General features: G+C 45.0%; 1 protein-coding gene across 1 annotated transcript in view; it reads right to left on the minus strand.

Moving 5' to 3' along the window:
- Window positions 1–711: 711 nt before the first annotated feature.
- LOC309523708 (discoidin domain-containing receptor 2-like) overlaps window positions 712–27,343 on the minus strand; it is a 47,675-nt gene continuing 21,043 nt past the window's right edge. The window contains exons 14-27 of the mRNA XM_082207786.1: window positions 26,048–26,245; window positions 24,847–25,081; window positions 23,974–24,123; window positions 9,846–9,928; window positions 8,781–8,889; window positions 7,695–7,829; window positions 7,099–7,206; window positions 5,266–5,325; window positions 4,686–4,767; window positions 3,971–4,035; window positions 2,798–2,967; window positions 2,156–2,261; window positions 1,615–1,738; window positions 712–1,455 (exon numbers count right to left, since the gene is read on the minus strand). Of these exons, the coding sequence (XP_082063912.1) occupies window positions 1,373–1,455; window positions 1,615–1,738; window positions 2,156–2,261; window positions 2,798–2,967; window positions 3,971–4,035; window positions 4,686–4,767; window positions 5,266–5,325; window positions 7,099–7,206; window positions 7,695–7,829; window positions 8,781–8,889; window positions 9,846–9,928; window positions 23,974–24,123; window positions 24,847–25,081; window positions 26,048–26,245 (1,708 nt within the window). The 3' untranslated portion in view covers window positions 712–1,372. The remainder of the gene's footprint in view (window positions 1,456–1,614; window positions 1,739–2,155; window positions 2,262–2,797; window positions 2,968–3,970; window positions 4,036–4,685; window positions 4,768–5,265; window positions 5,326–7,098; window positions 7,207–7,694; window positions 7,830–8,780; window positions 8,890–9,845; window positions 9,929–23,973; window positions 24,124–24,846; window positions 25,082–26,047; window positions 26,246–27,343) is intronic.

Below are 27,343 nucleotides of genomic sequence, written 5' to 3' on the forward strand. Positions count from 1 at the left end.
CTTTACCTTTACCTAAGGGGGAAACCATAGCTTCCAGGATTCTTGTGGGGTGTATGGGGGTCATTACTTCAATCGTGCATTGGATGTGCTTTAAATGTATGTTGTGAACCTGACCTTAGTCATGAGGTAGGGACACTGGTGGCGCTGTGCTCTAAACCACTGAGCCTCTTGGGCTTGCCAATCGGAAGGTTGGCGGTTCAAATCCCCATGACGGGGTGAGCTCCCATTGCTCTGTCCCAGCTCCTGCCCACCTAGCAGTTCAAAAGCATGTCAAAGTGCAAATAGATAAATAGGAACCACTGTGATGGGAAGGTAAACAGCGTTTCCGTGCGCTCTGGCACTTGTCACGGTTCTCCGTGCGCCAGTAGCAGTTTAGTCATGCTGGCCACATGACCCAGAAAACTGTCTGTGGACAAACGCTGGCTCCCTTGGCCTGAAAGCGAGATGAGCGCCACAACTCCATAGCTTCCTTTGACTGGACTTAACCATCCAGGGGTCCTTTACCTTACGTTTACCTTTTAGTCATGAGGTTTAAATTCACATTCAGCAGATCACTGAATCACAGTTGCTGGGGAAAGCTGTCCTTGGGGAATGGTTGTTGCCTTCCAGCCCTCCACATATAGCTTTGGTCTGATCCTGCAGGGCTCTTCTCATGTTTTTACTGTTAGCAGACCTTGCAGCTTGAAATTAGAGTGGAACAATCGCTTCCAATTTCTGGAATTCAAAGGCTTTATTCATGCAGAAACTGTTTACAGAATGAGTGGAGATAGAAGGAGAGAAATAGCATATATCTTGTCTCAAAAAGTTAGGACAGAGCAACAAACAAAATAGCTCAGCTTTTAAGGGTGGCATTAAGGATGACAAAGCAAAGACGATAAGCAAGTGCTGGCAAGATTGCTAGACCAACAGTGCCCTCTGGTGGTTTAAAGTAATTCATGCATTAACTACAAACTCAAGAGAAGGAAATATATTTGCTTTTCAGCGACACTCCAATCCAATTAACTTTATTGTACTAGCCATTGGCCATGACAAATGTGAATCAAAAATAAATATAAGCAAAAGGGATGTTGCGCCACAAATAATAGTCTCTATTTAGATCTCTGAGTTTTCCTTACATTTCACTGCTATATTGTCCAGGGTATTCTTTCTGATCTTTTCAGCCACCAAAGCAAAAAGGGTGACTTTATGAGTCACTAAAACGTTCCCATTACTAAGAAGCCAACACTTCACCAACACTTAGATGCATTTTCAGCATGTCTGAAGGGCAACACAGCACCTAATGGCAAGGGAAAGGTCGATTGTAGCATCTGTGATTGAATGGGTGGGTGAGTTAAGGGACATGCCCCCTTTTTTTCTGCTCTAGGAGCAGGTGTCAACAGCACTCTCGCACAGCAAAGCATTTTGGGAAAATGCCAGTGGTTCCATTGCAGCGTCCTTCCAGCCACTCCTCGTTCACTGTGAAAACACAACCAAGATGAAGGCAGGTGGGTTTATGGCCAAAGGCACAGATCAAGAGAAGGGGATGAGGAAGGTGCCTCTGGTGCCTTTTAATCTGGGAGGGGGGAACATTTTTCCCTTCAAGGACCATCAAACATCCATCTCTACCCTGCCTACCTTCAGAGAGGATCTCCAGCTTGTCACCTTCTTTGAAAGACAGATCCTCCTGGCCCTGAGCAGTGTAGGGGTGACACGCAGTCATGTGGTAGAGTACTGGCCTGCTCGTGGTATCCCTTTGGGCCTTCAGAACACACACAAATGGGACTGGATCAACACATGCACTGGAATCAGAGGGTTGGTAAGGAATCTCAAGAGTCATCTAGTCAAACCCCCTACCAATGCAGGGAATCCACTAGTGCAGCACCCGTAATAGGTGGCCAGCCAGCTTCTAACAAAGAACAGCCTACCCACTTCCACCATCCAACAGCTTTTACTGTCAGAATGAGGTCATAGAGGGAGCTTGAGCAAAACAATTAACTCTACCGCTTCAGGTTGGAGGATACCATTTCTGAATATTAATATTATTAATAAAAATAATATCTCACTAAAAATTGAAAACAGCAAGGCAGGAGTGGTGTGCTAGCCTCCTGCTTGCAGGGAAAGTTGTTGTTGTTGTCCAGTCTTTAAGCCCGATAACACAACACCAATCAACGCGTACCTGGCACCAGAGGGTCAGTTGACCACCTTCCATGCTTTGCCAGATGTTCCTCAGTTCTTCATCATTGCTAACAGGGATCAGCTCATCACTACCTGAAATCTTGTACCTGAAAAGGATCAGTGATGCAATCATCCACAGGTACATAGGAAGCTGTTAAGGCAAGAGTGGCATGGACACACCATACATTTAAAGCTCATGGCTTTTCCCAAAGAACCCTAATACATATGCATTTTTGTAAACATTGTTGGGTTGGAGAACTGCACCACAAAATTAGGAGAAGTGCAAATTTCAAAGGATAGCTGTGTACAGTGGTACCTCGGGTTACATACGCTTCAGGTTACATATGCTTCAGGTTACAGACTCCGCTAACCCAGAAATAGTGCTTCAGGTTAAGAACTTTGCTTCAGGATAAGAACAGAAATTGTGCTCCGGCGGCGCGGTGGCAGCAGGAGGCCCCATTAACTAAAGTCGTGCTTCAGGTTAAGAACAGTTTCAAGTTAAGAACAGACCTCCAGAACGAATTAAGTACTTAACCTGAGGTACCACTGTATAGGTTTGAAGATTGTGTTGGAAAGCCACAGATCAGACAGATTCGGATTTCATCCCTACCTGGTGCCAGTTCATGTGTATCTCAGAACCTACCTCACTGACATCCGTGTAGCCTGCTGGCAGCATTCTTCCTGTAGCAGGTTCCTAAAGTCAGCCAGGGATGGGGCAGGACTCATTTTCACCTTGATGGAGTAGGAAGTGTGAATCTTCAGCAGGATGAACTCATTGGTGATGTCACCAGCCTCCCCAGAAGAGGATAAGTCCTGCTCAAGAGATGGAAAGGTATGGCTGAGCAAAGGGAAATTCTGAAACAGTGTGTGTGTATGTATGTGTGTGTGTGTGTGTGTGTGTGTGTGTGTGTAATATAAATAAAAATATAACAACTCCCCTTCCTGACACCCCAAACAGCATTTTCGGGTACAGATTGCATTTCATGGAAGCACAATATATAATCCTACAAATAGGATTAAGAAGCTTCTATTTTAACTTGGTATTCAGTCTCCTGTAACAGTATTTTTCCCTTCACAGTGCTCATTGTTTATTTCCTTCACAGTGCTCACTGTTTATTTATCACCTACAATCAAAATAAATGACTCTGTTATTTAGATCCACATCTCATTTTTCTTAATTTATCTAACTTTTCTCCAGTTAATCCTATTTCCCCTTGCAAAGACCATACCATCTGAAATGTAGTTGGCAGGGGTGGCCCATCCCATTTCACCACCTGAAGTGAAACAGGAATTGCTGCCCCACCACCACCATGTACCCTACTTCCACCACTGCTGCACCCCAGTTTTTGCCAAACTCCTCAAAGCATTGCAGTTCAGCTTCTCCGCCTTGGGGCAGTGAGGATGAGTAGCAACACTGTGCATCCAAACACCTCCCTCTTGATGATGGCAGTGGTGGGAAGAGGACCGCCTCTTGCGCTGAGGTGAGCGTTTCACCCCTCCTCATGGATGGGCCAGCTCAGTTAATTGGAACCATTCTGCCAGATTCCTGACTATTTATAAAACCAATAAACAAACACCAGTCTGCCAAAAACATGTCCGCCTTTCTTTGACCTCTCATTGCTTGGATTTTGTGAGACAATCTTTCCAGGACAGCTGGCTGGCAAACTTTACAATGCCAATATTATAGATTCATACAACTTACAGTTCTTCTGAAGCAGATTTTAGGGCTGTTCATGATGCAATAGCTAAAGCCCTTTTGCAACTACATTATATTACGTTACATCACATTATTGCCATGGCAAATGCAGAGTCTCACCTCTAGGGATATATTTTGACCAGTGATGTTCATGTCTGCCCTGTCGTCATCTTCCTTGGCTGGTGCTGCAAAACAAGCTCCACCCACTTACTAATAAAGCTGCATATGCTTTTATATTTTATTTTTATTTTAGTTAATATTTATTTAATGTTTAGATTTTAAAATTTATACCCCACTCTTCACCATATGGCTCTCTTAAAGTGGCTTACAATAACAAAATGCACAATATGCAATTTAAAGAATCTCCCCTCAAGAAAAAAATATTAGGAACTGTAGTTTATTAAGGGTCTGTGAGCTCTAGCTCTGGGAGGTGTAAACTATAGTTCCCAGGAATCTTTGAGGAGAAGATGTGTTTCAAATTCTGGGTGTGTACACAGCCTAATTCCATTAGTTAAACCCTGCCTTTATCACATTACTTTTATACCCCACGCCATGGTTCTTCCCCCTCCCCATTTTGCCCTCACAACCCTGCTGGATAGATTGGGCTGAAAGAAAGGGTGAACTCTGTGGCTGAGTGGGGATTTGAACCCTGAGCTCCCAAGTCCTAGTCAGACACTCTAACCAATATGCAACAATGGAGAAAGGAAGCAGACTGGTTCCTTCTCCCTCTATCTCCTTTGCTGTAGGCTCTGTAGCTCTGCGCACCCACTGGGAGAAACAGGAGGATATAAAGGGTCCCTCCAGACATCTGACAAATCCCCTTCTTGTGGCTGACCTGATTTCTGAATATTTTGCCTCTCGCAGGGCAGGGTGGGGGGTTCTTTTCCAGGTGGTGGGGGAATCCCACTGCTGCCTTTCTGCAAGAAGTGAGAAGTTTCGAGATATGCCAAATCCCTTGTATGCACACACACACAAAAGGTTGCTACTCTCTTTAGCTTGGGGTGGGAACAAAAGTAGATGGTAACCAGAGGAGCAAAGCAAGGGGTGCTAAAGTTCAGGAATACCTAATACAGGGTTGCCAACTTTTCCAGCCAGCCTCTGTAGCTGTGCCTTTTAAGAGCAGCTTCCTTTGCATCTCTGAGGTGGTTAATATGCTGATCTACGCACTGCAATAAGTTTCTGCACATCAGCAAATATTGTATTGAACAGCGCAGGCACTGGCTACTTTCAGGTCAGCTGGCCACCTTTATGGCTGTGAGAGAGAGGCAGGCTGATGTGGCAATCAGGGAGGTATAGGTGGTTTAGGGCAGGCAGTGCTTCTAGAGAGAAGGCAGGGGAAAGAAATTGGCAGCTGCTGTCTCTGCGCCAGGAGCCTGTGAGCATCCCACATACTTCCCTTGCTTCCCCCCCTTCACCTGGGGCTGGGGCTCATGAAAGCGGATGCCACAATCTTCCTCAAAAGCAGAAGAGATGACCTGTGAATGGAAGGAGGGTGGTATAAAATGAGCATTACTTTATTTATCATTTTCAATTTTATACATTTCACTGATTTCACTATCATTTTGACATTTCAAAACATGACTTCCTTCCCCCTCTTTCTGCTGTTCCTTAAATTTATTTTTAATATTTTCTGCATATCCAAATTAACTTCATTTGCTCATTTATTCCTCTATTTTAAATATATACTGCAGGTTATTACAAGAATCCTGCCAATGTTCTTATCTGTTTACAATTTATCTGTAAATAGTCAATGAAACATTTCTATTCTTTTATAAAAAGTTTGCTATCTTGATTTCTTATTTTTCCGGTAAGTTTTGCCATTTCTGCATATTCCATGAGTTTTTGTATTCATTCTTCTTTTGCTAGGTCTTCTTCTTCTTTCCATTTTGGGTCAAGTAACATTCTTGCCGCTGTAGTTGCCTGCATGAATAAATTTTCTTATAGCTTGGGTAGTTCTGACCCTAAAATGAGCATTACAAGCCAGAGGAGTGCAGTGTCAACTACTGGCTGTTATTTGGGATCCTGAGAACAAATACGTGTTAATGGGCCTTGTCTTGGAAGCCTCTCATTTATGGAATACTCTTGCTGTGGGAGGAGTTCCTGGCTCCAACCTTGTCATTGATTTGGAACTATTTTTGATTTCCCAGGCACTGGGGCAATGCCTATTATTTGCTATTGTACTGTTAACTTTGTGTTTCACAATGCTTACGTGACTTTATTGTATGTTATTGGTTGTAAAGCAAAGTATTCATTTAACAAACCTTAACAACAACAACAACAATTTTCTCTCTCCTGGCTTGGCTCATCCATCTATCTCTCTATCTCTGTCTGTCTGTCTGTCTATCATCAGCATAAGGGGCACCAGCTGAATGCAAGAATGGTTTGGAGTAAGGCAGACCTGGCTGTGGGTTGTGAAGGCCGCTCCCTACAAGGCCCTTTCCACCTGGCCTAGGGGGCGGGGCCCACACTCACTAGCCCTACTGAAGAGGCTCCTCATGAGGCCGGAGGAACATCACCCGGCTATTGTTTTATTGTTTTATTGATTTAATATGCTGTAAACCGCTTTGAGATTTGTTATTAAAAATGTAAAGCGGTATAGAAATTTAAAAATAAAAATAAATAATTACTCTGCAGTTTGTTGAGCCATAGGTGGCCATGCCAATTCTAGCATGAGGAATGGCAGGCACAGGCACAGGCAAGCTATTTAACAGAGGGGAAAGCAAGCCACTGTATGAAGTGACTACCCCCTCCCTTCTTTAAAAGGGCATAGAGCAAGAGAGGAGGGGCTTGGGACAAGTAGGATGAGCACGGGTGGGAGCCCCTAGCAAATCCCTCTACAAAAAGTGCCAAAACGATTTACAACCAGAGTAAAAATGCAATCAAAAACATAGACAAGCGTGTTTAAAAAAAAATACTCAAAATGCAAACATCCAATAACTGATGATGGCCAAAAGTCCAAAAAAGAAAGAAAAAAAGAAAGGGTGCTTTTAACTTGTAATACAATGGCAAAATTGGTGCCAGATGGGACAATTTTGTAAACAGGGAACCTCCCCGACAAGCTTTATTTCTACATGCAAGATTGTTGGGGAAGGGGAGTTGTACAGAAGAACATTCCAGAATGAGAGCCCCACCCCTCTCCTTTACCAAAGTAGTTCAGCCCAGAAGCATGCTGACTCCCTTTGGGGAAAACTAGCCGCATCGCACCAGAAGAACATCACCCCTTGTATCTGTGGAGTCAGAGGTTCTACCTTGGCCTGGCCCAGGAAGTCTTTTTCTTCTAGCTCTTCCACGTCCTTCTTTGGGGGCTTGAAGATCTCCCCCTGAGGGACACTCCGGGGTTCCAAGAAGAGATGTTCCTAGGACAGGGCAGGTTTAGGGTAGACTATTCACAACAGGGTTATCTTGTCTTGGATATACATATTTACCTGAAGCTGCAGAAAGGAAGTTCATCTTGTCTAGGCTCCTGCCTTGCAGAGGAAAATCTTCTGTGTAAAGAGTTGCCAGAGGGCAGTTCTCTCTTTCAGGGGTGGGGAACCTGAGGCCCAGGGGCCATATGTGGCCCTCCAGGTATCTCCACCTGGCCCTTGCAACTCCCCAAATGCCACACCCCTTGCTGGCCTCTCTTTGCACCTCCCTTGAGTGTTTTTCCTTGGCTGGAATGTGTCCTTGAACTCCAGCAGTGCCTCTTACTTGTCTGGATGGAGAGGTGTGAGTGGGCAATAAAAAGGGCACCTGGAGACGCCCTGTGTGTGTGTCAGCCTCTGCTAAGCAACCTCTTCCTTGGAAGGTGGATCTACACTTCCAGGAAAAACCGAATTCCTCAGGTTAATGCAGCAAATCATACCTGCACTTGCTTCAGAGCACTATCAAGGTGGTGGATTTGACCCTTTGGGGTCTCTCTAGCAGCCTCCTTCAGTGTTTGCTGAGCATCCTGCCACTGTCCAAGATGGCAGTGAGCCGCAGCAGTGTTGTACACCACCTGCAGACCACACAAGAAATAACATTTCTGCTGGATGCAAGCCTCAGACCTTACACTGGGTTCTTCAGCAGGAAGGAAAGTCCTCAATTACCAACTTTGTAAGACCTCTAAATAGTAAACTCTTATCATTACACAGGTTTCATGGCAGAGAATCGTAGGGTTGCATCCAGTGCTAATCTTACTCAGAGCAGACCAGTCAGATACCTCTTGTTGGAAGACCACAAGAAAGATCTAATTGCAACCACACTTTCCCTATACATGATCCCGATACATGAGTTCAGCGGCACCCTGTCTCTGACAGTGGAAGTGGAACATAGCCATTGTGGCTAGTAGCCACCGGTAGCCTTATCCTCTTCTTTTAATTTGTCTAATCCTCTTTTAAAGCCTTCCAAGCTGGCCACCATCACTACTTCCTGTGGGAGTTCCCCCTCACAGAGTTACAATTTCCAGAGTGGTTTAGAAATCAATCGCACTTCATGGGGATCTCTGAGAATTGTAGCTCTGTGTGGGGAATGTGTATTGGGGGGGGGGTGTTGTTAGACGTCTCGGCATCCTGAACAAACTACACTTCCCAGGATCCTTTTGGCTAATCCCTGACAGTTCAAAGTGGTATGCTACTGCTTTCCAGAATGGGAAGTCCATGTCCCATGGGATTCTGGGAGTACATGTGCACATGTTTATTTGTACCATTCAGCTTCTGTGTACACAGGTACACAGACTGTTTGGGCAAGCTGTGAAGGGAAGAGTAGAGGAAGTATGAGAGGATAGGCTATGAAAGGGGAGGTGTGAGGTGAAGGAAGTGTAAAGGGAGGGGGGGTTGGCCAGGTGTAGAGGAAGGGGGGTTGGCAAAGGGGTTGGTGAGCAGAGCAAACAAACAGGGGCAGCAGTCCCTAGTTATGTCTCTTATGGATTGCTTTGCATCATCGTATGATTCTCTTAATATCACCTTACCTCCCAGGCACACAATACAAACTTCAGACCCAGCTGCTTATAATCAATGCAGGGGTTCTTCCTGAGGTGCAGCAGGGCAAGCCTGAAATCATTCAGGGCTTCTTCATATCTGGCAGGGGGAGAAAACAACAATGTCTGTGTTTAGGAAAGTAAAAATACGGTACTGAGATCAGGAAAATAATTGCACTGTTATTGCTGTTAGATATATCCTAGGTGTAAGGAGCCCCCGTGGGGTCTGAGGACCCTCCAGACCTCCCCCTTTGGCCAACATCCCCTTAACCATGCCCACCTACCCCACCCCTGATGACATATGTGCACAGAACAGGATTGCAGAGACAGAGCCGGATATACAGAAGCCGTCCTGGTTTCTGATTTGATTCTGGAATGTCCCACTTTTCCTTAGGACGTCCCAACATTTCATCAGAGAAATGTTGGAGCATATGGTGTGCAACCCTCAAGCCAAGGAGATAAGTAACTATACATCCTTTAGAAGACATCTGAAGGCAGCTCTGTATAGGGAAGTTATTTTAATATTTTATTATGATTTTTATATATGTTGTAAGCCGCCCAGAGTGGCTGGATGGAGCAACCCAGTCCAATGGGTGGAGCATAAATCATAAAGGTAGTAGTAGGAGTAGGAGTAGGAGTAGGAGTAGTAGTAGTATGGAATCAGACATTCCTATTTTCATTGGAGAAACGTTGGAGGGCATGGGATTGAACTCCACTTTCCGGTTTACAGAACCCACAGGATTTCTGTTTCTCCTCTCTACATTTAACAAATCCCCTATTTATCAGAAATTCAACAGATGAACATCTTTCTGGCATGGAGCGAAGCTGGAGGTAGCTGAATTCTCTCCACCATTCCACGGCTGTTAAAGGATGGAGGGGCTCCAGTAAGAAAAAGGTGGCAACTTGACATCAGTTTCTGCCCCACATACGCTGCATAGCTTGGCTAGTTGTTTGCCTTCCTTTTCCCTGCTTGTGCGCTGGATTCATTCTGGCTCCTATAATATTTGTGTGAGCTCAATTATTGTACCCTTTGACAGTGAAACAGCAGACACTCACCTCTCCAGCAACAGGTAAGCATATCCTCTCTGGAAGAAACCCACAGCTAAGCAATTGTCTTTGGAAATGGATCGGTCAAATGCCTGGAGGCAGAAAAATAACATTAAGGTTGCCAGATTTCTTTTTTTACTCCTGTGCGTTTTAACAGCAGGAGAAATTCAGCAAGAAATGCTTTTTTCCTGGCACAGAGATGAAACAATGAGAAAAGGCATCACTTGTTTGCTTTTACTGGGTGTCAGGCTGTTTAGAGGCAGAGAAATAGAGCCAGCCATAAAAAGTTGACAGCTTTTTCTCAGCAGGGCAAAATGCATTTTGAGCATGTTGTTTGATTTGGTTTGATATAAGGAGAATTCCCTGGATGTCTAGATCCAGATTTGGGGCAAGTGTTCTTTGGTGAGAGAGCGCATGCAGTGATTTAAAATCTCAAAACATGCAGCAAAGCCAAGTGTGGAAATGCAGGATGTTAGACGTTTAAAATAATCCCCTTCTAAGTTGCTACAAAAGCTCCCGACTTTCCTTAGCATATACAATATGTTTGGTAAGATAAATATGATTTACTTACAAAACCATTCAAAGATCAGATTCATGTGCTTTTCCATAAAGCAGCAAGAAAAGCCAGGCAGCAAAACTTAGGTTAGTTCTAAAAAGGTAAATGTTTCTAAAATTCAGCCTAGGCACCCTTACTGGAAGAGTTAACATGGTAGGGGAAAATGGTGGAATGTAGGAAAACAAAGAGTTTGGTAACCTTTCCTCCCAGCCTGAGGGGGTGTGACCTAGTTAAGTCAGGTAGGACAGCTCACTCTATGTTTTTAACTCCTTCATGCATTAATTATAGTTAAGCATGTTGGTTATATTAGGTGAGATATTTCCCACAGAGAAAGGGACTGCAGCTCAATGACTTTGAACCCACTTGCTTTGCACATGGATGGGCCTGAGTTCAAAACTGACCCCTGACATCTCCAGTGAAAAAGCGGGGGGTGGGGAGATCCCAAGTAGCAATAGCGAGGGGAAAGTCATATTTTTGACCAAGACGCCAGAATGCTGCTGCCAATCAGAGTAGGCGACACTGGTCTAGATGGGCAGATATTCTGACCTGCTGGCATAACAGAGCTTCCTATGCAGGAACCAGGTATGAACTAACTCAGCCCACCTTCCCAAGCTTGGTGATTCTGAGACAGAAATGCAATGTCTCTTCCGCAATTTGTTACCTTAAGCCAGGGGTCTGCAACCTGCGGCTCCGGAGCCGCATGTGGCTCTTTTACACCTTTGCCGCGGCTCCGGGGCAGGTACTAGCAAGGGGAGGAGGCGCATTGTGCGCCCCGACACTCCCCACTGTGGCGGGCGCTGTACTGGCTGTGACGTCGCATGGGGGCGGTGCGTGCGTTAGTCACGCACCGTCCCGACATCACCTTCCCGCCCACCCACCCGCTACATTGTAAGGGGCATGTACGCTGGTCACTGCATTGAAAGGAGGCATGTACGCTGGTCACTGTTTTGAAGGGGAGTGAAGAACACACGCACAAAAAAGGTAACTTGTTAATTTAACGTTTATTTCTATGAGGAGGCGTAATTCTGAGGGGTCAAACAAAGAAATAATAAAAAAGTGATAAAAAAGTTATTTTTATAATGACGAGTTTTGCGGCTCCCAGTTTTTTTTTCTTCGGAAACGGGTCCAAGTGGCTCTTTTTGTCTTAAAGGTTGCAGACCCCTGCCTTAAGCTATTGCTGCACTGAGAGGCTAATTCTGTTTTTGCTTGCAAAGTAGGTCAAGAATTCTTCCAGGGATAAAGCATTAAGGAAGAAACTTGCAAAGTCATTGTTTCTTCTGTAAAACGGTATTCCACTGAGGCTTAACTAAGGTTGGACAAATCAATCAATTTCAGTTTCTAATCTTTCCAACCTTTTCAGTTTGCCAATTTTCTGGATCAGTTTGCAGATTTAAAAAAAAATGTTCTCATGAAAATTGGGCAGCTTTGTACACATTTCTGCCAACATGCACCTCTCTTTTTTGCAAGTGATGTCCCTGTTACGGAAATTACCGGGGGTGGGGGGTGGGCACATCTTTAAAGTTAAATATTACAAATATTATGCCTGAATGTATCCTTTCAACTGGACAGCTCAGGGAAGCTACCTAGCTTTAAAAATAATATAAAATCATCTCCTTTCTCAGTTTCCTCCATTCCAAAGCTATTTTCCCCTTGAAAAAGGACTCCAGGAAGTTCCCAGAGGTGACAATTGCTGGGCTCATTGTTAGCCAAAGGAAGCCAAATCACATCACCAGACTCGCCTCAGGCTCCAGACATGCAAAGGAACTTCTATTGTACTTTTGGGAGGTGGGTACTTAAGACATATTTGTCTATGCTAATCTTATACCTGAGTCTTGCCCTGCCATGTCTGCTTATGCTAATCTTGTACCAAGGACTTGTCTGGACATGTTTGCCAAGGTTAACCCCCCCCCTTTTGTGACATGTCAGTGATGTAGCAATGATGTAGCAATGATGCTGTACGAACTGTATTCTGGGATATGGTGGGAAAGTTTTAAAAGTCTTTGTCACCCCATCCTTGGGGTTCAAATTTGCTCTTTGAACCTATTGTGCAATAAACTTTGGTCTACAGCTATTTGCTCCGGTTGGCTGGACTCCTTCCTTTATTCCGCAGGGACCTGCCGGCTCTGCCCTGACAAGCTGGGTGACTGAGCAGCCTCACACCTAGATTTTCCATAACATCCCCTAATATTTTTGTATGTTATTTTCACTAATATTTTCATTATGTGTACTTATGGCTGGAGAATTACATCACAAAATTTGGTGCAAATATTTATGTGTGTGAATTAGGTATCTTTGCATTAAAATGAAAACTGAACCAAATTTCTTTCCGTCCCTAGGCTTAGCCATATCAGAACACTTTTTCTGTTTTGGGCTTCTTGTATTCTGCCTCACCAGTCCCAATGGGCACCAGCTAGTTCTGGAATCTGAGGCATGTTGCTGACTCATTCGTTCTGGGAATTGCTAAATTTGTTCAACAGTTGCTTCCTGCTGCGGTAACCTGGTTCTCCAGGAAGTGCTGAATATGAATATCCTTTGTCCTCCCCACAACACTTTATATACCTGCACTGATTTACTTTATGTGAGGCACTTCACACGTTACATTCCTTACGTGCACAGTTTAAATACTTCTTTCCTCCCACAAGTGTATACCTATTGATTTATATATATATATTTTTTTAGTGTCATAGTGCAACCCTGATTTATTTATTTAACAACATTTGCAGTAGACCACTTATTTGATTTAAAAAAAAATCACATGCCTCTAAGGCAGGGGTCGGCAAACTAAAGTCCGCGGGCTGGATGAGCTGCACCTGGGTCGTAAATCCGGCCCGTGCCCCACACCACAAAGCCGAATCCCACTGCGAAGCTGAGACTCCCAGCGACGGCAGCGGGAGGAAGAGGCCGAGCAGGGGCGTCTCTGCCACTTAATTGCTGTGCCTGGTTTACCTCAGCGCAGCGCGGGGACCTCTCTGCCAATCAAATGCTGCGGCTAGTTTACCTCAGTGGCGTTTGATTGGCAGAGACATCCCCATGCCGTGCTGAGGTAAACCAGGCGCGATGTCTGTTTTGCAGAGCTGCCGCGACTCAGCCTCTTCCTCCCATCGCAAGGAGGCAAGGCAGCGCCCACCACCGGCTCCAGCTCCTTCCGCCTCGCCACCTCCAGACAGAGGACCGGCCCGCTACTAGTAAAAATTGCTGATCCCCTGCTCTAAGCGATTTACAATGGGCAATCTAAAACAGTCATTTAAAAATACCAGTTAAGAGAAGCATGGAAAACTAGTTAACATACATTTTAAAAATATAATAAAATCAGCAGCCATAAAGCCATTATGCATAATAAAAACACATGTAAAAACTGGTTGTTAAAATGACATGCCTGGGTAGGTTTGCAGAAGTAAACAAAACAAAAAAGTACAGTGGTACCTCGGTTTATGGACTCAATCCGTTCTGGAAGTCTGTTATTAAACCAAAACCGTTCTTAAACCGAGGTGCACTTTCCCTAATGAGACCTCCCGCCGCTGGTGCCCTTCCACCATGCAGATTCCGTTCTTAGACTGAAGTAAAGTTCTCAAACCGGGACACTACTTTCAGTTTTGCGGAGTTCGTTAACCGAATTCTTCTTTAACTAGACAGTTCTTAAACCGAGGTACCACTGTATTTAACAGTTGTTGAAAACAATATAGTGAAGGCCTAATCTACCTCACACGGTTGTTGTAAGGATAAAATGGCAAGGGGGGCTGCCACCTTGAACTCACTGAAGGAAAGTTGGGATATGAATGTAATAAATAAGCAGATAAAATATAAATATCATCAATACATATGAATATGCCATACAGGCAGGTCTGGCTCTGGGTTTGAGAGGCCCAGGAGCAAAGTGTGCTCTAGTGGGCTATACAAGCATGACTTTCTTGGTGGTGTCAGTATCGGTGGCTAAAGGACTGCCACCTTCATTTCCCACAATGCTCTGGAGCGTCCAATCTACTGCCACCCCATGACGTTGTGGGAAATTAAAACAGAGGTAGACCAGCCTTTTTCAGCTTGGTGACTTCAGGATGCTTTGGACTACAACTCCAGTCAGCGCAGACAGTTCTGTGTTGTGTGTATGCTCCATGGAAAACCTGAGTTTGAACCTGTAATGTGTGAAATGGTCTTAACACCTACCTCCAGAGCTTGCTCCAGGTCTCCCCTTGAAAGATGCAGGCAGCCAATGTTGAAGCTGATCTTTGAAGGAGGGTTTTCAATGCTACAGAAGATGCGTAAGGCAGATTCCCAGCTGCCCTTCTCTAGAGCTACAACTCCTTTGTTCCAATGCCTGACCAGGTCACTGTAAGCCATTGTCCTTCCAGTATGAGAGGAAGCAATCTGATTTGGAAGGCCTGGCTCTTTAGAGCTTGCTCAGACTATGCGCTGTTTGGCTTTGCTTCCAGAGACAAGCAGACCAGGAAGTTGAGCATCTCTCTCTCTCTCTCTTTTGGTCCCAACTAACCTTTATTGCTCAAACAGGGAAGTGCAGGGAGAGGAGGAGCCACTCTGGCAGCAGGTCAGTTTACAGACAAAGTCTTTTCTGTGCAGAGCCTGGGCAAACAACAAACCCTCTGTCCCAACTTTTTTATCATTAGGTGCACTGTCTCTTTTTCCTTATCACAATGTCCAGGTCTGTAGTAAGAACTGGAATTTATGAAGTAATATTGAAGGAGAGCCTTTGACCAGGTGTAAAGTGCCTTCATCTCCACAGACTGCAATCTTTACTGCCCTTGAGCCATTTAAAAGAAATGCAGATTTTCTGTGTCCCTTCTCCATCCGCCCTGTCCTCATTTCCATTCCCAAATCCTGTTGAATAAATGGGATTAAGATCAGGAGTTACCGTATTTTTCGCTCTATAACACGCACCAGACCATAACACGCACGTAGTTTTTAGAGGAGGAAAACAAGAAAAAAAATATTCTAAATGAAACAGTGGATGTATGATTTTTGTGGTTCATGCTGTGGCCACAGACATGTGATCTGACAGTGAGTTTGGAGTAGCCCAATGCAAAAATCCTGAGGATCCATGTGGATCCATGCTTTGTAACCACGTTTTTGCACCACTGCGACCCTAGGCAACAGTGGGTGCGTGATTTTTTTGGTGCAAGATGTAGCCATGGACATGCTATGTGATCTGATGGTGAATTTGGGGTGACTCAATGCAAAAATCCTGAGGATCCATGTGGATCCGTGCTTTGTAACCACGTTTTTGCACCATTGTGGCCCCAGGCCACAGTGGGTGCGTGATTTTTTTGGTGCAGGCTGTAGCCATGGACATGGTATGTTATCTGATGGTGAATTTGGGGTGACCCAATGCAAAAATCCTGAGGATCCATGTGGATCCGTGCTTTGTCACCACGTTTTAAATGGGGAGGGAAGGAAAAACACAGAAGGGACAAGGAGCACAAGAGGGGTGTGTGGAGAAGCAGCTGGCTAACAATGCAGGAGAGGGATTTAACGGGGGGGGGGAGGAAAGGAAAGCAAAAGTCCCCCCCCAAGCCAGCCCTCTCTCTCTCTCTCTCCCACCTGCATGTTTTTCGGCTGCCTGCGAGTCCCTAGAGCACGGAGAGGAGGAGGTGGTGGGCTGGAGCCTGCACGCAGTGTGACTAGGAAAGAATTAGAAGGAAGGACTCGATCCTTTCCTTAACCCTCTGCTTGCCAGGAGGGCAGGGGATTCCCTGCTCTTTGTTGAGTTTGAGCAAACGCAGCAACAGAAGCGGGTGGGCAGTAAGACCCTGAGGGAGAATGCAGGAAAGCAGCAGCTTCCGCCTTCCCTCCGCCCGCCCGCCCGATCTTATTTTTGCCTGATTTTTGCTTATTTTTGCCCCTGCGCTCTGGCGAGTCAGCTCCAGGGACCACACATCTGCTCAATAACACGCACAGACATTTCCCCTTACTTTTTAGGAGAAAAAATCTGTGTGTTATATAGCGAAATTTACGGTAGTTATAGACTGCTATGAGCTGTTCCGCCTATGTCAATGACCAGTGAAATGTGGCTCATGCTAGCTGCTCCACTCTATAACTAATCAACTGCATTTTGCACTAACTGGAGCTTCCATGCCATCTTCAAGGGCAGCCCCAGCTAGAGCACTTTACAGTAGTCCAGAGCATGAATTATTAAGGCCAATCTAGGAATGGCCATATGTGGCAAACCAGCCCATAGCTGGTCAAAGACACTCTGCACCATCAAAGACCTTTGAGCCTCTGGTGACAAAGTTGTATCTAGGACATGGGTGGGGAACATTTTTCAGCCTGATGGCTGCATTCTTAATGCGGTCCTTAATGGGGTATAAACCTTGTCAGGTGTCAAATGGTGCCAACCTCTAGTCCCTTCTTTCTGGTCCCTGGGGTGTCACTTGTCCCTGTTTTTGGCCTTATGGCCTTCTTAATTTTTTTTGTGAGAATCGGACACTTAGATAAAGAATGAACCTATATTCATCTTCGAAATGTTGGGAACTATAAAGAATGACTGTTTATTTACAGAATTTTTCTCTCTATAAGACGCACCAGACCATAAGACACACCTAGTTTTTGGAGGGGGAAAACAAGAAAAATATTCTGAATCTCAGAAGCCAGAACAGCAAGAGGGATCGCTGCGCAGTGAAAGCAACGATCCCTCTTGCTGTTGTGGCTTCTGGGATAGCTGTGCAGCGTGCATTCGCTCCATAAGACACACACACATTTCCCCATACATTTTAGGAGGGAAAAAGTGAGTCTTATAGAGCAAAAAATACGGTATTTAATTTATATACTGCCCTTCCTCTGAAAGGGTTCCATATCTTTGAAGAAAGACCATGGTGAGACCCCAATGCACCAGTCTGAGGGGCTGCCTGCTGCATCTTTGTAAGATTCTCTGCTCTTCTGCCTCCTTCTGCTCAGCATCTATCAGAGACAGTCATTCTGCCTCATCTCTGCATCAAGTTGGGTGTGAATGGAGCATTCAGTCACTGCAGATACCAGGATGCAGCAAAAATTTGAGGAATGCTGGGAAAAGTTAAGGAAAGGGAATGCCTTGTCCCAGATGAGCCTCTCTGTACTCTGAGATCATCTGACAAAGGGATTTTGTTCTAATTACCTTCATGTCTAAAAATGTACATTGTTAAGTCTCACTTTTCTCCAGGGCCTCAAAAGGCACTTCAGCAGAAATTTTTGCAATGCAGAAACACACTAAAGTATGATCAATGAAGGCTGAAATGTGTTGTACACTTATTTGACAGTAAGCCCCAGTGAACTCAAGCGGGACTTGCTTCTGAGTAAGCATGCGTAAGATTGCACTGTAAAGTCACTGGAATGAAAAGTGTTAAAGAAATTGTTCTATGGGTTTTTGGTTGATTGATTTGCATCCAGTAGTTCAAATAAGAGAATACAGAGAATACCCTAACAACTCTCAGCTTCCTTAGCATCATCATCATCATCATCATATTAACAAACTACAACTCCCTGAATTCTCTGGGGGAAGCCATGACCATTTAGAGTGGAATTGAAGTGCTTTAAATGTGGGGTACGAATGTGACCTAAGATGGCCCTAACCACCCACTGGAACGGCACAATGCTTATCTGTGTCGCAGCAGACCTCATAGTAAAAGCTTTCCATCCTGGGTGAGAGGAAGAATGACTCTTCTATGATAGCCTCAGTCACACATTGGTACTGCGCCCTGATATGGGTACATATCACAAGCAGACATCACAGGAAAAGTGTTGCCTCCTGTGTGAGAAAGAACAGGAAACTCCTTCTCTAAGATGGCACTAGGCCACCTGTTGGCTTGGATGATGATGTGTCTATGCATCACATGAGCCCACGTGAGAGAAGAGGCAATCCCTCCTGTGTGAGAAACTGGTGATGCCTCTTCGAAGATGGCATCTGCTGAGGGTAGCCAAAAGAAACAAGGGCAAAGTGAGTATAAAAAATGACAAATGCCAATTTATATAGATGTCAGTTTAGAATTATAATGAAGGGGGTTCGACGACTAGATTTGCCTGAAATCCCTTCCAACAATTTTATGATTCTTGGATGCCTTCAAACAGAAGACAGACCTTTACAGGTTTTATACACAGTTGCATTAATAATATTGTTTTCTCTCTCTCTCTCTCTCTCTCTCTCTCTCTCTCTTTCTTTCTTTTTCTTTCTTACCGTCTTTCCTTCTTTCTTAGCAACTTTCTAATTACTGTAGTCTGGACACAATTTTTGTTGATGAAATGTTTTAAATTCATTAATCTAACTGATTAATCAATTAAATATTTGTGGGCTCTCTCAAAAACCAGCTCAATGCATTTGGTTTTGCAATCCCATTGGGAATCACGGGAAATGAACCTCACAAATTGCAGAAACAGGGAGAGAAAAGAAACCAACAGAATTTATTGGTCATTTGTCAATGTAAAAAAAACAAAATGAAACAAACAAGACAAAAACAAGCCTCCATGGCAAAGGTGTGTGATTGCAAAGGAGATGCTGGTTAAATTCATATATATTATATTATGTACACATCTGAATGCCATTTCTAAATACAATATGTACACAGTCATACAACAGCCGAAACAAACAACATAAATCTGAGTTTGGTTAGCAAAAAATAAGGCAGCAGTGGGGAGAGAGAGAGAGAGGCCTTGTTTGAGGGAATTATATGTGCTCTGGGACAAAATGGCTGATATATCCACAGTTTCGAACTTCAAGTAACATGGGAAGAAGGTGTCCCAATTCAGGCTGCCCTCAAAAGACGAGGCAAAAGGTGCTCTCTCAACAAAATCCTTCATTCCTATCTTCTGTCGCTGGGTTATGCACTAGAAAGGCCTGGCTACACCCTGCCGTGGTCATTTGCTGGGTCATTTGCAACATTTAACCTAGCAACATTGCTTGGCTGGGTCATTTGCAACATTTAACCTAGCAATTGACTCCTAAAATGGCCAGAGGACCATGGGATCAAAAGCAAGAACATCCTGGCCTGTTCCTACAGCCTACAGTTGCAGGGTTGTAGAACAGATGGCCTTCCAGATGTTGCACTGCAACACCCATCAGCCCCTAGATAGCACAACCAGTGGTCAGGAACAATGGATGTTGTAGTCCAACAACACCTGGAGGGCCAGAGGTTCGCCATCCCTGGAGAAATCAGCCAGTGAGGCTTCCCTTACCATCTCCTTTGCATGTCACAGCAGAACAAGCTGCTGTTCAAGGCACAGGAGAAAGGGGGCCCTACCTGTTTCTCACATGGCCAGGGATTTAAGATAGCCAGTGGTGATACCCCCAAAATGTATGGCAACATTCTCTCCAGTGCCAAAGCTCCTTTGCCATACATTTTTGGTGGAAGAGCACCTGGTTGGAGTCCCTAAGACTTCATTTCAGTCCGTCACATCTCCAGTTCTCAGTGCTGGGAAAGATTTCCTTAACACCACTGCCCAGCCACTGTAGACATACTAGGCTAGAGCAGGGATGGGGAACCTATTGTCATCCATAAGTTATTGGACTCAAACTTGCATCAGCCGGCATGGCTAATAATCAGGGATGATGGGTGTTATAGTCCAGCAGCTTCTGGAAGGCATCCCTCCCCCGCCCCCAGGCTAGAGACAGCCCTGTGGTCAGGCCTAGTATAAGGCAGTTTCTTTATAGCTGTTAGTCTTGTCATTTTCATGACAGCTGGGGTAAAAAACAGGACTTCTGACCCAAACTAATATTTTACATGGTAAAACAAGTCCAGTGGGATCCAATGACTAGAAACCAAATGGTTGTCATTCTGACTGTAGAAAAGCCATTAAAAATCCTCCCTATAAAATGGAAATTATGTCCTACTTCATATGGCTGTTGTGACAGAGGGAAGCTGTAGGGAGCGGGGAGCACAGAGGACAATAATAATACCACATTGGGAAGGGGAGTGGCACAACTAGTGAATTTTCCATGTGAACATCTCACTTAACATCAAGTGGATGATAGCACGGGCACCCATAGCATGCCATGGAATGTTTGCTAACATTTCTAACTTCAGAGGGGAAGGCTCAGTCATGGAATGTTGAAAATCAATACACTTGCTGCTAGGAAAGTGGTTTTGGGGTTTTCTGGTGCAGAGGGGAACTTCACACCAGAGTTAGGGAGAAAAGCAGCTGTGTAGTGCTGGGGAGGAATCTAGGGAGGTGAGATGCTTGAGAATGGCTGAAAGCCCGAGTTTTAGCAGTAGGGGGAGCTAAAAGATGGGGAGGAAGAACATCACACATAGGCTCTAGGAGAGGAGTGAAATGAGAAAAAATTGGCTGAAATTTCACATTCAGAATGATGAGACAAACAAAAACATTTGGTCTCCAGTTTAACACACCAAGATAAAAAGTCAAGCCTGAGAAGCACTGAAATTGCTTCAGAGGCTCTAAGAGCCATGTCCAGAGGAGCAGATGCAAAAACAGCAAAGAATCTTCTGGCACGTTAAAGCATAAGCCTTTGTAGACTACAGACCACAAGTTCATCAGTTGCATGAAGGTGTCATCCTGAGTTTTAAGCATATTTCACACACAGTTTGGGAGGCGTGGGGGTTGTAAAAAGTGAGGTCGGAGGGAAATGAAAAAGTACAGACAGTGATAATCATGTTCTTAACAGTAGCAATTCACTAAACAGTTCTTGACAACACAGAAATCCTGGCATTGGCAAGCACATATAATGTGCTAAAGATCCTTTTGTCCAATATTTCAAGCACTGGATGACGCGAGCTCTAGTCCACAAAGGCTTATGCCATATAAAGACTCTTTGTTGTTCTAAGATTTAGGACAGGGTGGAGCTGGAGGGTGGGGGTATAGGACAGGAGGGGCCACCAAGAGCAATGAAGATAAGCCACTGCTGCTTAGGAAGGACAGGTTCCCATAGTCAAATCTGGTTGGCTTTTGTGTGAGTTCCAGAAAGGATCACTATGGGCAAACCCATTTACTTGCATTCAATATGTGCATGACTGCACATATGTGCATCAGCCCAAACCCGGGAGTAACCTAAGAAGTCACAAAAAGGGGCGGAATGGGGCATTTACAGGCTTTTTCAGTGGTGTTTCAATTATAAGCGATTTCACGGATGCACACAGTGCCTCGGAACGTAACCCTCGCGTAAATGGAAGGTTGCCTGTGCTTATAATATGCCATCAAAAACCCAGACTGCAGTCATTTCCAAAAACCTCTTTGCTACTTAACAATGCTACAGTCAATTATATATCTGATGCTCAGGTTATCTGAATTCCAGTTATCCCCAAATTTCTGGCTCCCTGAATATACTGCTGCAGGTTTGTAATAATCTTTTCCTAGGGGGTGAGGGCTTTTTGAAAGCTGCTTCAACCCCCACCCACCCCTTTCTGTTTGGATTGCAAACCATTTGGTGCCCCTGACACTCACCCACCCCAAAAAGTGAGACAACCCCCTTCCGTGGGAGATTAGTTGTCTCTCCGCCCCGCCCCCCCTGATTAAGCCCCGGGCTTCACTTTTAATTCCCTTTTGGTGCCATAATGAAGTGGTATCTGGAGACAGAGGGAGGTTTCATTTACAGCATACATTTAAAACACATTTAAAGCACATGACTTCCCCCCAAATAATCCTGGGAACTGCAGTTGGTCAAGGAATGGCAGCCCTGTAAGGGCTAAACTACAATTCCCACGATTCATTCAAAGGAAGTCAAGTGATTTAAATGTGCTTCAGTTGTATGGTGCGGATGCAACCAGATATCTATGTCAGTCCGTTTTGGCAAAAAGTTCATTAGCACACAAGGCATCAGCATCATCATGACAGTAGTAACAGTGTCCACTATTTCCCACTAAAAGATCCTCCACCACAAAAAAGACCTCTATTTACCAGAGAGCCCTCAGTGACCTTCCTTTGACCATTAACATTCTTTCGCCCCTTTTTAAAACAAGTTTAAAAATCCAGTGTGTAAGAATTCACACACGTACACCCTCCCTGCGAACATGCAGTCACAACAACCTTCCTCTCACCCATGAAATTGAAGCTGTGCAACTCTTTGCTATTGTTCTGGTCACAAATGGCTGCCCTCCTGTTCCTTGTAGGGTTCCTTCAGGGAGAACAACACACCAACATGACTTCCAGGAAGAGTGAACACACCCCTGAAGAGCTGAGCTTTCCTGACAGGTGGAATAAACCCCAACTGTGTTTTGAATATAGCAGTTGCTGAGAATCACGAGTGCGGAAAGCGCTGTTGTGCTCAGGTCCCGCTTCCACCACGCTTCCCACTGGGGCATCTGGTTGGCCGTTGTGAGGATACTGGATTAATGGGCCACCTGGCCTGGCCAACCAACCAACAGGACTCTTCTTACAGTCTTCAAAGAGAGTGTTTTTTGCCACTTTTGTGAGGAGGAGAAGAGAATGGGCTGATACAAATACCCTCTCCAGGAAGGAAGGCCCATGAGAAGATGTTTCCTCAGCCCAGAGAGTCTCTTGGCCATGGCTGAGGGAGGCAGCAGCTGCCATGGCTGCCTCCTTGGAGCAGAGGTCCCAGGAAGTGGATTTTGACTAAGGCAGTGAAGCCCCCTCAAGTGGGGCCGTATTTCTTTGGTCATGGCAAACGCCCATGCAAACTCTGTGGTAAAATACGCAGCAGAAAGGGCACGTCACACCCAGTTCCAAAGGAATCCCAAGAGATAACCACCCCAGCTGTCGCCTCAGTTGTCTGTTGAAATCCACCTGGTTTCAAACAATGTGGCAAGGGGGCACAACCAAAATGCTAGGATTTTTTAGGCCAAGAAGAGGCAGGTGGGTATCTCGACTGTGTCCCTCGGGTGCTTTTTGCAGGTCAAATGCTACCGTCCATTTGCTCCACCAGAAACAGGTGGATGGCCTCGAATGCCGGGCGATCTTTGATGTCACGGCTCCAGCATTTCATCATCAAGGAGAACAGAGGATTGGGGCACAGGGGCGGTTGAGTCAGATAGACCTGTGTGAGCAGGAAAAGAAGAGTGAGGGTGGCAAGGGATTTTGGAACCACAGATTTCTGGGCTGAGCTGAAGATGCTACCCATCTAGTTACTCTTTAATGGACTGTTGCTGTTTTACTGGTTTAAATTTTGTATATATTTCTCCATCCTACATAAATAAATGTAGAACTCATAGGCTTTGGCTTGGAGCTCTTCCTCCAGTGAGCAGCAGCTGGCTGTGATTCTGAAGTAACAGGAAGAGGTAATAGTAGCCAGAACCACTCACAGCATCACACACAGGAAGAGGAAATAATGATTTTCTGCCCTCTTAAGCAACCCAACCTCTGGCTTTGGAGCTCATCCTCCAGAGTGGATTAGAAGCCAATAAAAGAAGAGAAAGAGGTGGCAGCTAGGAACCACATATAGCAGCACACAGGAGAAGAGGAGACACTGATTTCCCCCCTCTGATCTCAGAGCCATTCCTCCAGGAAATAGCTCTTGGATGTGATTAAAAACTGAGGAAATGAGAGAAGAAGGTAGCAAGCAAGGCCCACACACCAGCAGCAGCACATACAAGAGGAGAAGAAACCAACTTCCCACCCTCTTCAGCCCAACATGTAAAGCACCAGCCTCAAAAGGATGCCCACGTTCCCACCATGCAAAACATCTGTTTTGGGTACCTGCCGGCCTTGGTCTCGGAAGAACTCCCCCGTGTTCTCAATGACCTGCTCATCAGAGAGCCAGCTGTAAGGCTGCTCCTTGCACAGTGTGAACATCTCCCATAATGTCACACCAAAAGCCCAGACGTCGCTGGCCGTGGTGAACTTGCCCTATGATGAAAGAGAAGAAGGCCACAGTGTCAGAAGACCATGGCAGTGTGCACATCCCTCCCCACCACAAAGAGTCCTGGGAACTGTACTTTACCCCTCACAGAGTGACAGTTCTCAGCACCCTTAACAAAATATAGTTCCTAGGATTCTTCTGGAGGGAAAATGTGTTTTACATCTATGGTGTGTGCACAGCTTATATCAAGACTGAGCTACTTTTGGCCCTTGGTTGGGAGTTGTCATTGTCACAAACCCTGAACCTAGGCAACAAAGTCACACCATAAATAGCATTAGTGTGCAGATCCCCCATCAGTCACTAGCTTTCCTCAAGATCTCCCTGCTGCAGATTTGATGCATCTAATCTAGAGATTTAGATGCGGTTTAGCAGCCATTACCTCTCTCTAGGACTGCCAGGTAATTGTTGTTCGGGTGGGGCCCCCCGCTAGTGATCTCCAATAGATAATTCTCAACTACACTACAAATCCCAGGATCCTCTGAGGGAGCAAAACAGTTGCAGTGGTATATAATGAAGTTAAGTTCATAGGGCAGCAGACATGAGGCGAAAACCTTCAAAGCAGGGCTGGTAAAGGGTGTGGGCAGGGGAGAATTCTGAGGGCCAGACAGAGAGGCTTGGAGGGCCATGTTCACCCCCGATGCCTGAAACTCCTGCCCAATCCTGTCTTAAATACATTTGCAACAACAGCAGAGAGATATTGTGCCTCTTACCAGCAGGATGCTTTCCCAAGCCATCCAGCGGATTGGCAGCACAGCCCGGCCCTGGATCCGGTAGTAGTCGCCACTGTACAGGTTCCTGCTCATGCCGAAATCGGCAATCTTAATGGTGTAATTGTTCCCAACCAAGCAGTTGCGTGTGGCCAAGTCCCGGTGCACAAAGTTCAGGGAGGCCAAGTACTTCATGCCAGAGGCAATTTGGGTAGCCATGAGCAGGAGGTGGAGGCAACTGAGAAATAAAGAGAAAGGTGAGATAATCAAGGAAGGATCTTTTACAATCCCACTAAACCTCTGCCATATCTGCAGGTCAAGATGGGAAAATCTGTTGATTTCAGTTTCTCTCTTTTCTCATCATAAATTCAGTTCTCCACACCTACAAATATAGGTGTGGAATACTGTATATATATTCCTCTTGAAAATTATTTGGCATTTTAGTGCCTATTTCTCCCAATATGCATGTTTTTTGGTATGCAATTTTACCCCATACAGACTCTGCATTTTTGCTGGAAGCTGCCCAGAGTGGCTAGGCAAGGTATAAGAAATATATTGTTTTTGTTGTTGCTGTTGTTGTTGTTGTTGCAAAAAAAAACCATGTATGATCTTTTAAGTAATATATGCATTTATCTGCACACTTGGGTAAAATGCATTTTTGTACCGATCAGTTGTTTGGGGGGTTGCACTGGAGGAACAAAATGGGAGGAATCTCCCAAAGTTGGCTGTGTTTCAGTTCCCGAATTGTTTTAGAGAGCGAGCATTTTGCAGGCTCACCTTGATATGTGAACGGAATTGAATTTCTTTTCTATCTGTAGCCATGAGGGCTACATTCAGCCTCCACCTCCATAGTTAGCACTATGTGGTGGGGAAGGATGTGCACTTGCCACTAAATACCAATAGCTGGGCTTCCCACAGGCATTTTGTTGGCTACAGTGGGCTTCATTCTGTCTAATGGCAGGGTTGACTCTATTGGCCATGATTGCTATATGCAGCCTCCACATCTGGAATCAGTATGCCACAAAACACCAGTAGCTATTTCCCTTACAGCTTGCTTGTGGGCTTCCCAAAGGCCAATTTGGCCACTGTGGGCAGCAGCATGGTGGCCTAGTCAGGCCATTGGTCTGGCCCAGCAGGAACAGCACAAGGGGGGGGCTACCCGCTCTTTTCTCCCCCCGGCCCACTGCCCCTTCCCCTCCATCACCTAACGCAGGGAATGTTGTTGGAGAGTGTGAAGGTGCTTCTGCTCTGGCGTTGCAGCAGGAACTGGTGGAGATCCCCGTTCTCCATGTACTCGGTGATCATGCACAGCGGATCGTCCCTCACGCACACACCCAGCAGGCGGATGATGTTTGGGTCCTTCAGCCGGGACATGATCTTGATCTCCTTCAGGAAATCGTTCCTTGGAACAAGGAAAAGACACGTAAAGAGAGTAAGCCAGTCACCTGATGAAAGACATCTTAAGTCAATATATCAATGTGTTTTAGCCAATCAAGAGACTGGTCAATGACACGATGTGCAGGGGTGGGGAACCTCAGCTCCAGGGGCTAAATGCAGCCCTGCAGGCCTGCCTGGCCCTCAGAATTCACAGAGGCCACACCCCTTCACTCTGAGCCCTCGGAACTCTCCATAGGTGGGTTTGCACTAAAATTATTAACAACAGCAACATACTAATTGTCACCTGTACAATTGTCTCAAGGCAATGTTCAACAAAAACTGCAAACAACAGCTAAAAATACACACAAAAGTAAGCACATTTGAAACAAAACTAAAACTACACAAAATGTAAAAAAGTTTTGCAATTTCTCGTAAACCACTTTGCTTTGAGCTTTTTTACATTCAAGAGGTGTATAATTTTTTATGAAACAAAAGGTAGATACTAATGACAAAGACTAGTTTTTCAATCTGGGAAAGTCTGTCAGAACAAATATATCTTATTTTTGGAGGTGGGTGGTGGGTGGGATGTAACTATGTACACAAGTTCTGGGAGCAGGTTGCTCAGCTGAAAGGACCATCTCTCCCCATATAAACCAGCCCAGGCTCTGTGTTCATCATCTGAGGCGCTTCTTCTTGTGCATCCTCCACAAGCAGTCCAGAGGGAGGCAACACGAGAACGGGCCTTTTCGGCAGTGGCTCCCTGTGTGTGGAATGCTCTCCCCAGGGAGGTTCATCTGGTGCCTTCATTATACATCTTTAGGCACCAGGGGAAAACATTCCTCTTTAGGCCTTTGACTGATTAATATTCTACAGCCTTTTTAATGTGTTTGTGGGAGTTATTGTTTTTGTTGTTTTCGTTTTAACTATTTATTTGTGTTTTTACCTTGCTTTCTTATCCTGTGGACCACCCTGAAATCTTATGAAGGGCTGCACATAAGTCCAATAAATAAAATAAAATAAAATAAATAAAATATGAGCTTATTTGGCAACATTCATGATTATTTTATATGTTTGGTACAAATAAGAACTTTGTATTCCACTATGGGGTCTCTTTTACACCACT

This window comes from Podarcis vaucheri (assembly GCF_965113315.1).
Source record: "Podarcis vaucheri genome assembly, chromosome: Z".
NCBI lineage: Eukaryota > Metazoa > Chordata > Lepidosauria > Squamata > Lacertidae > Podarcis > Podarcis vaucheri.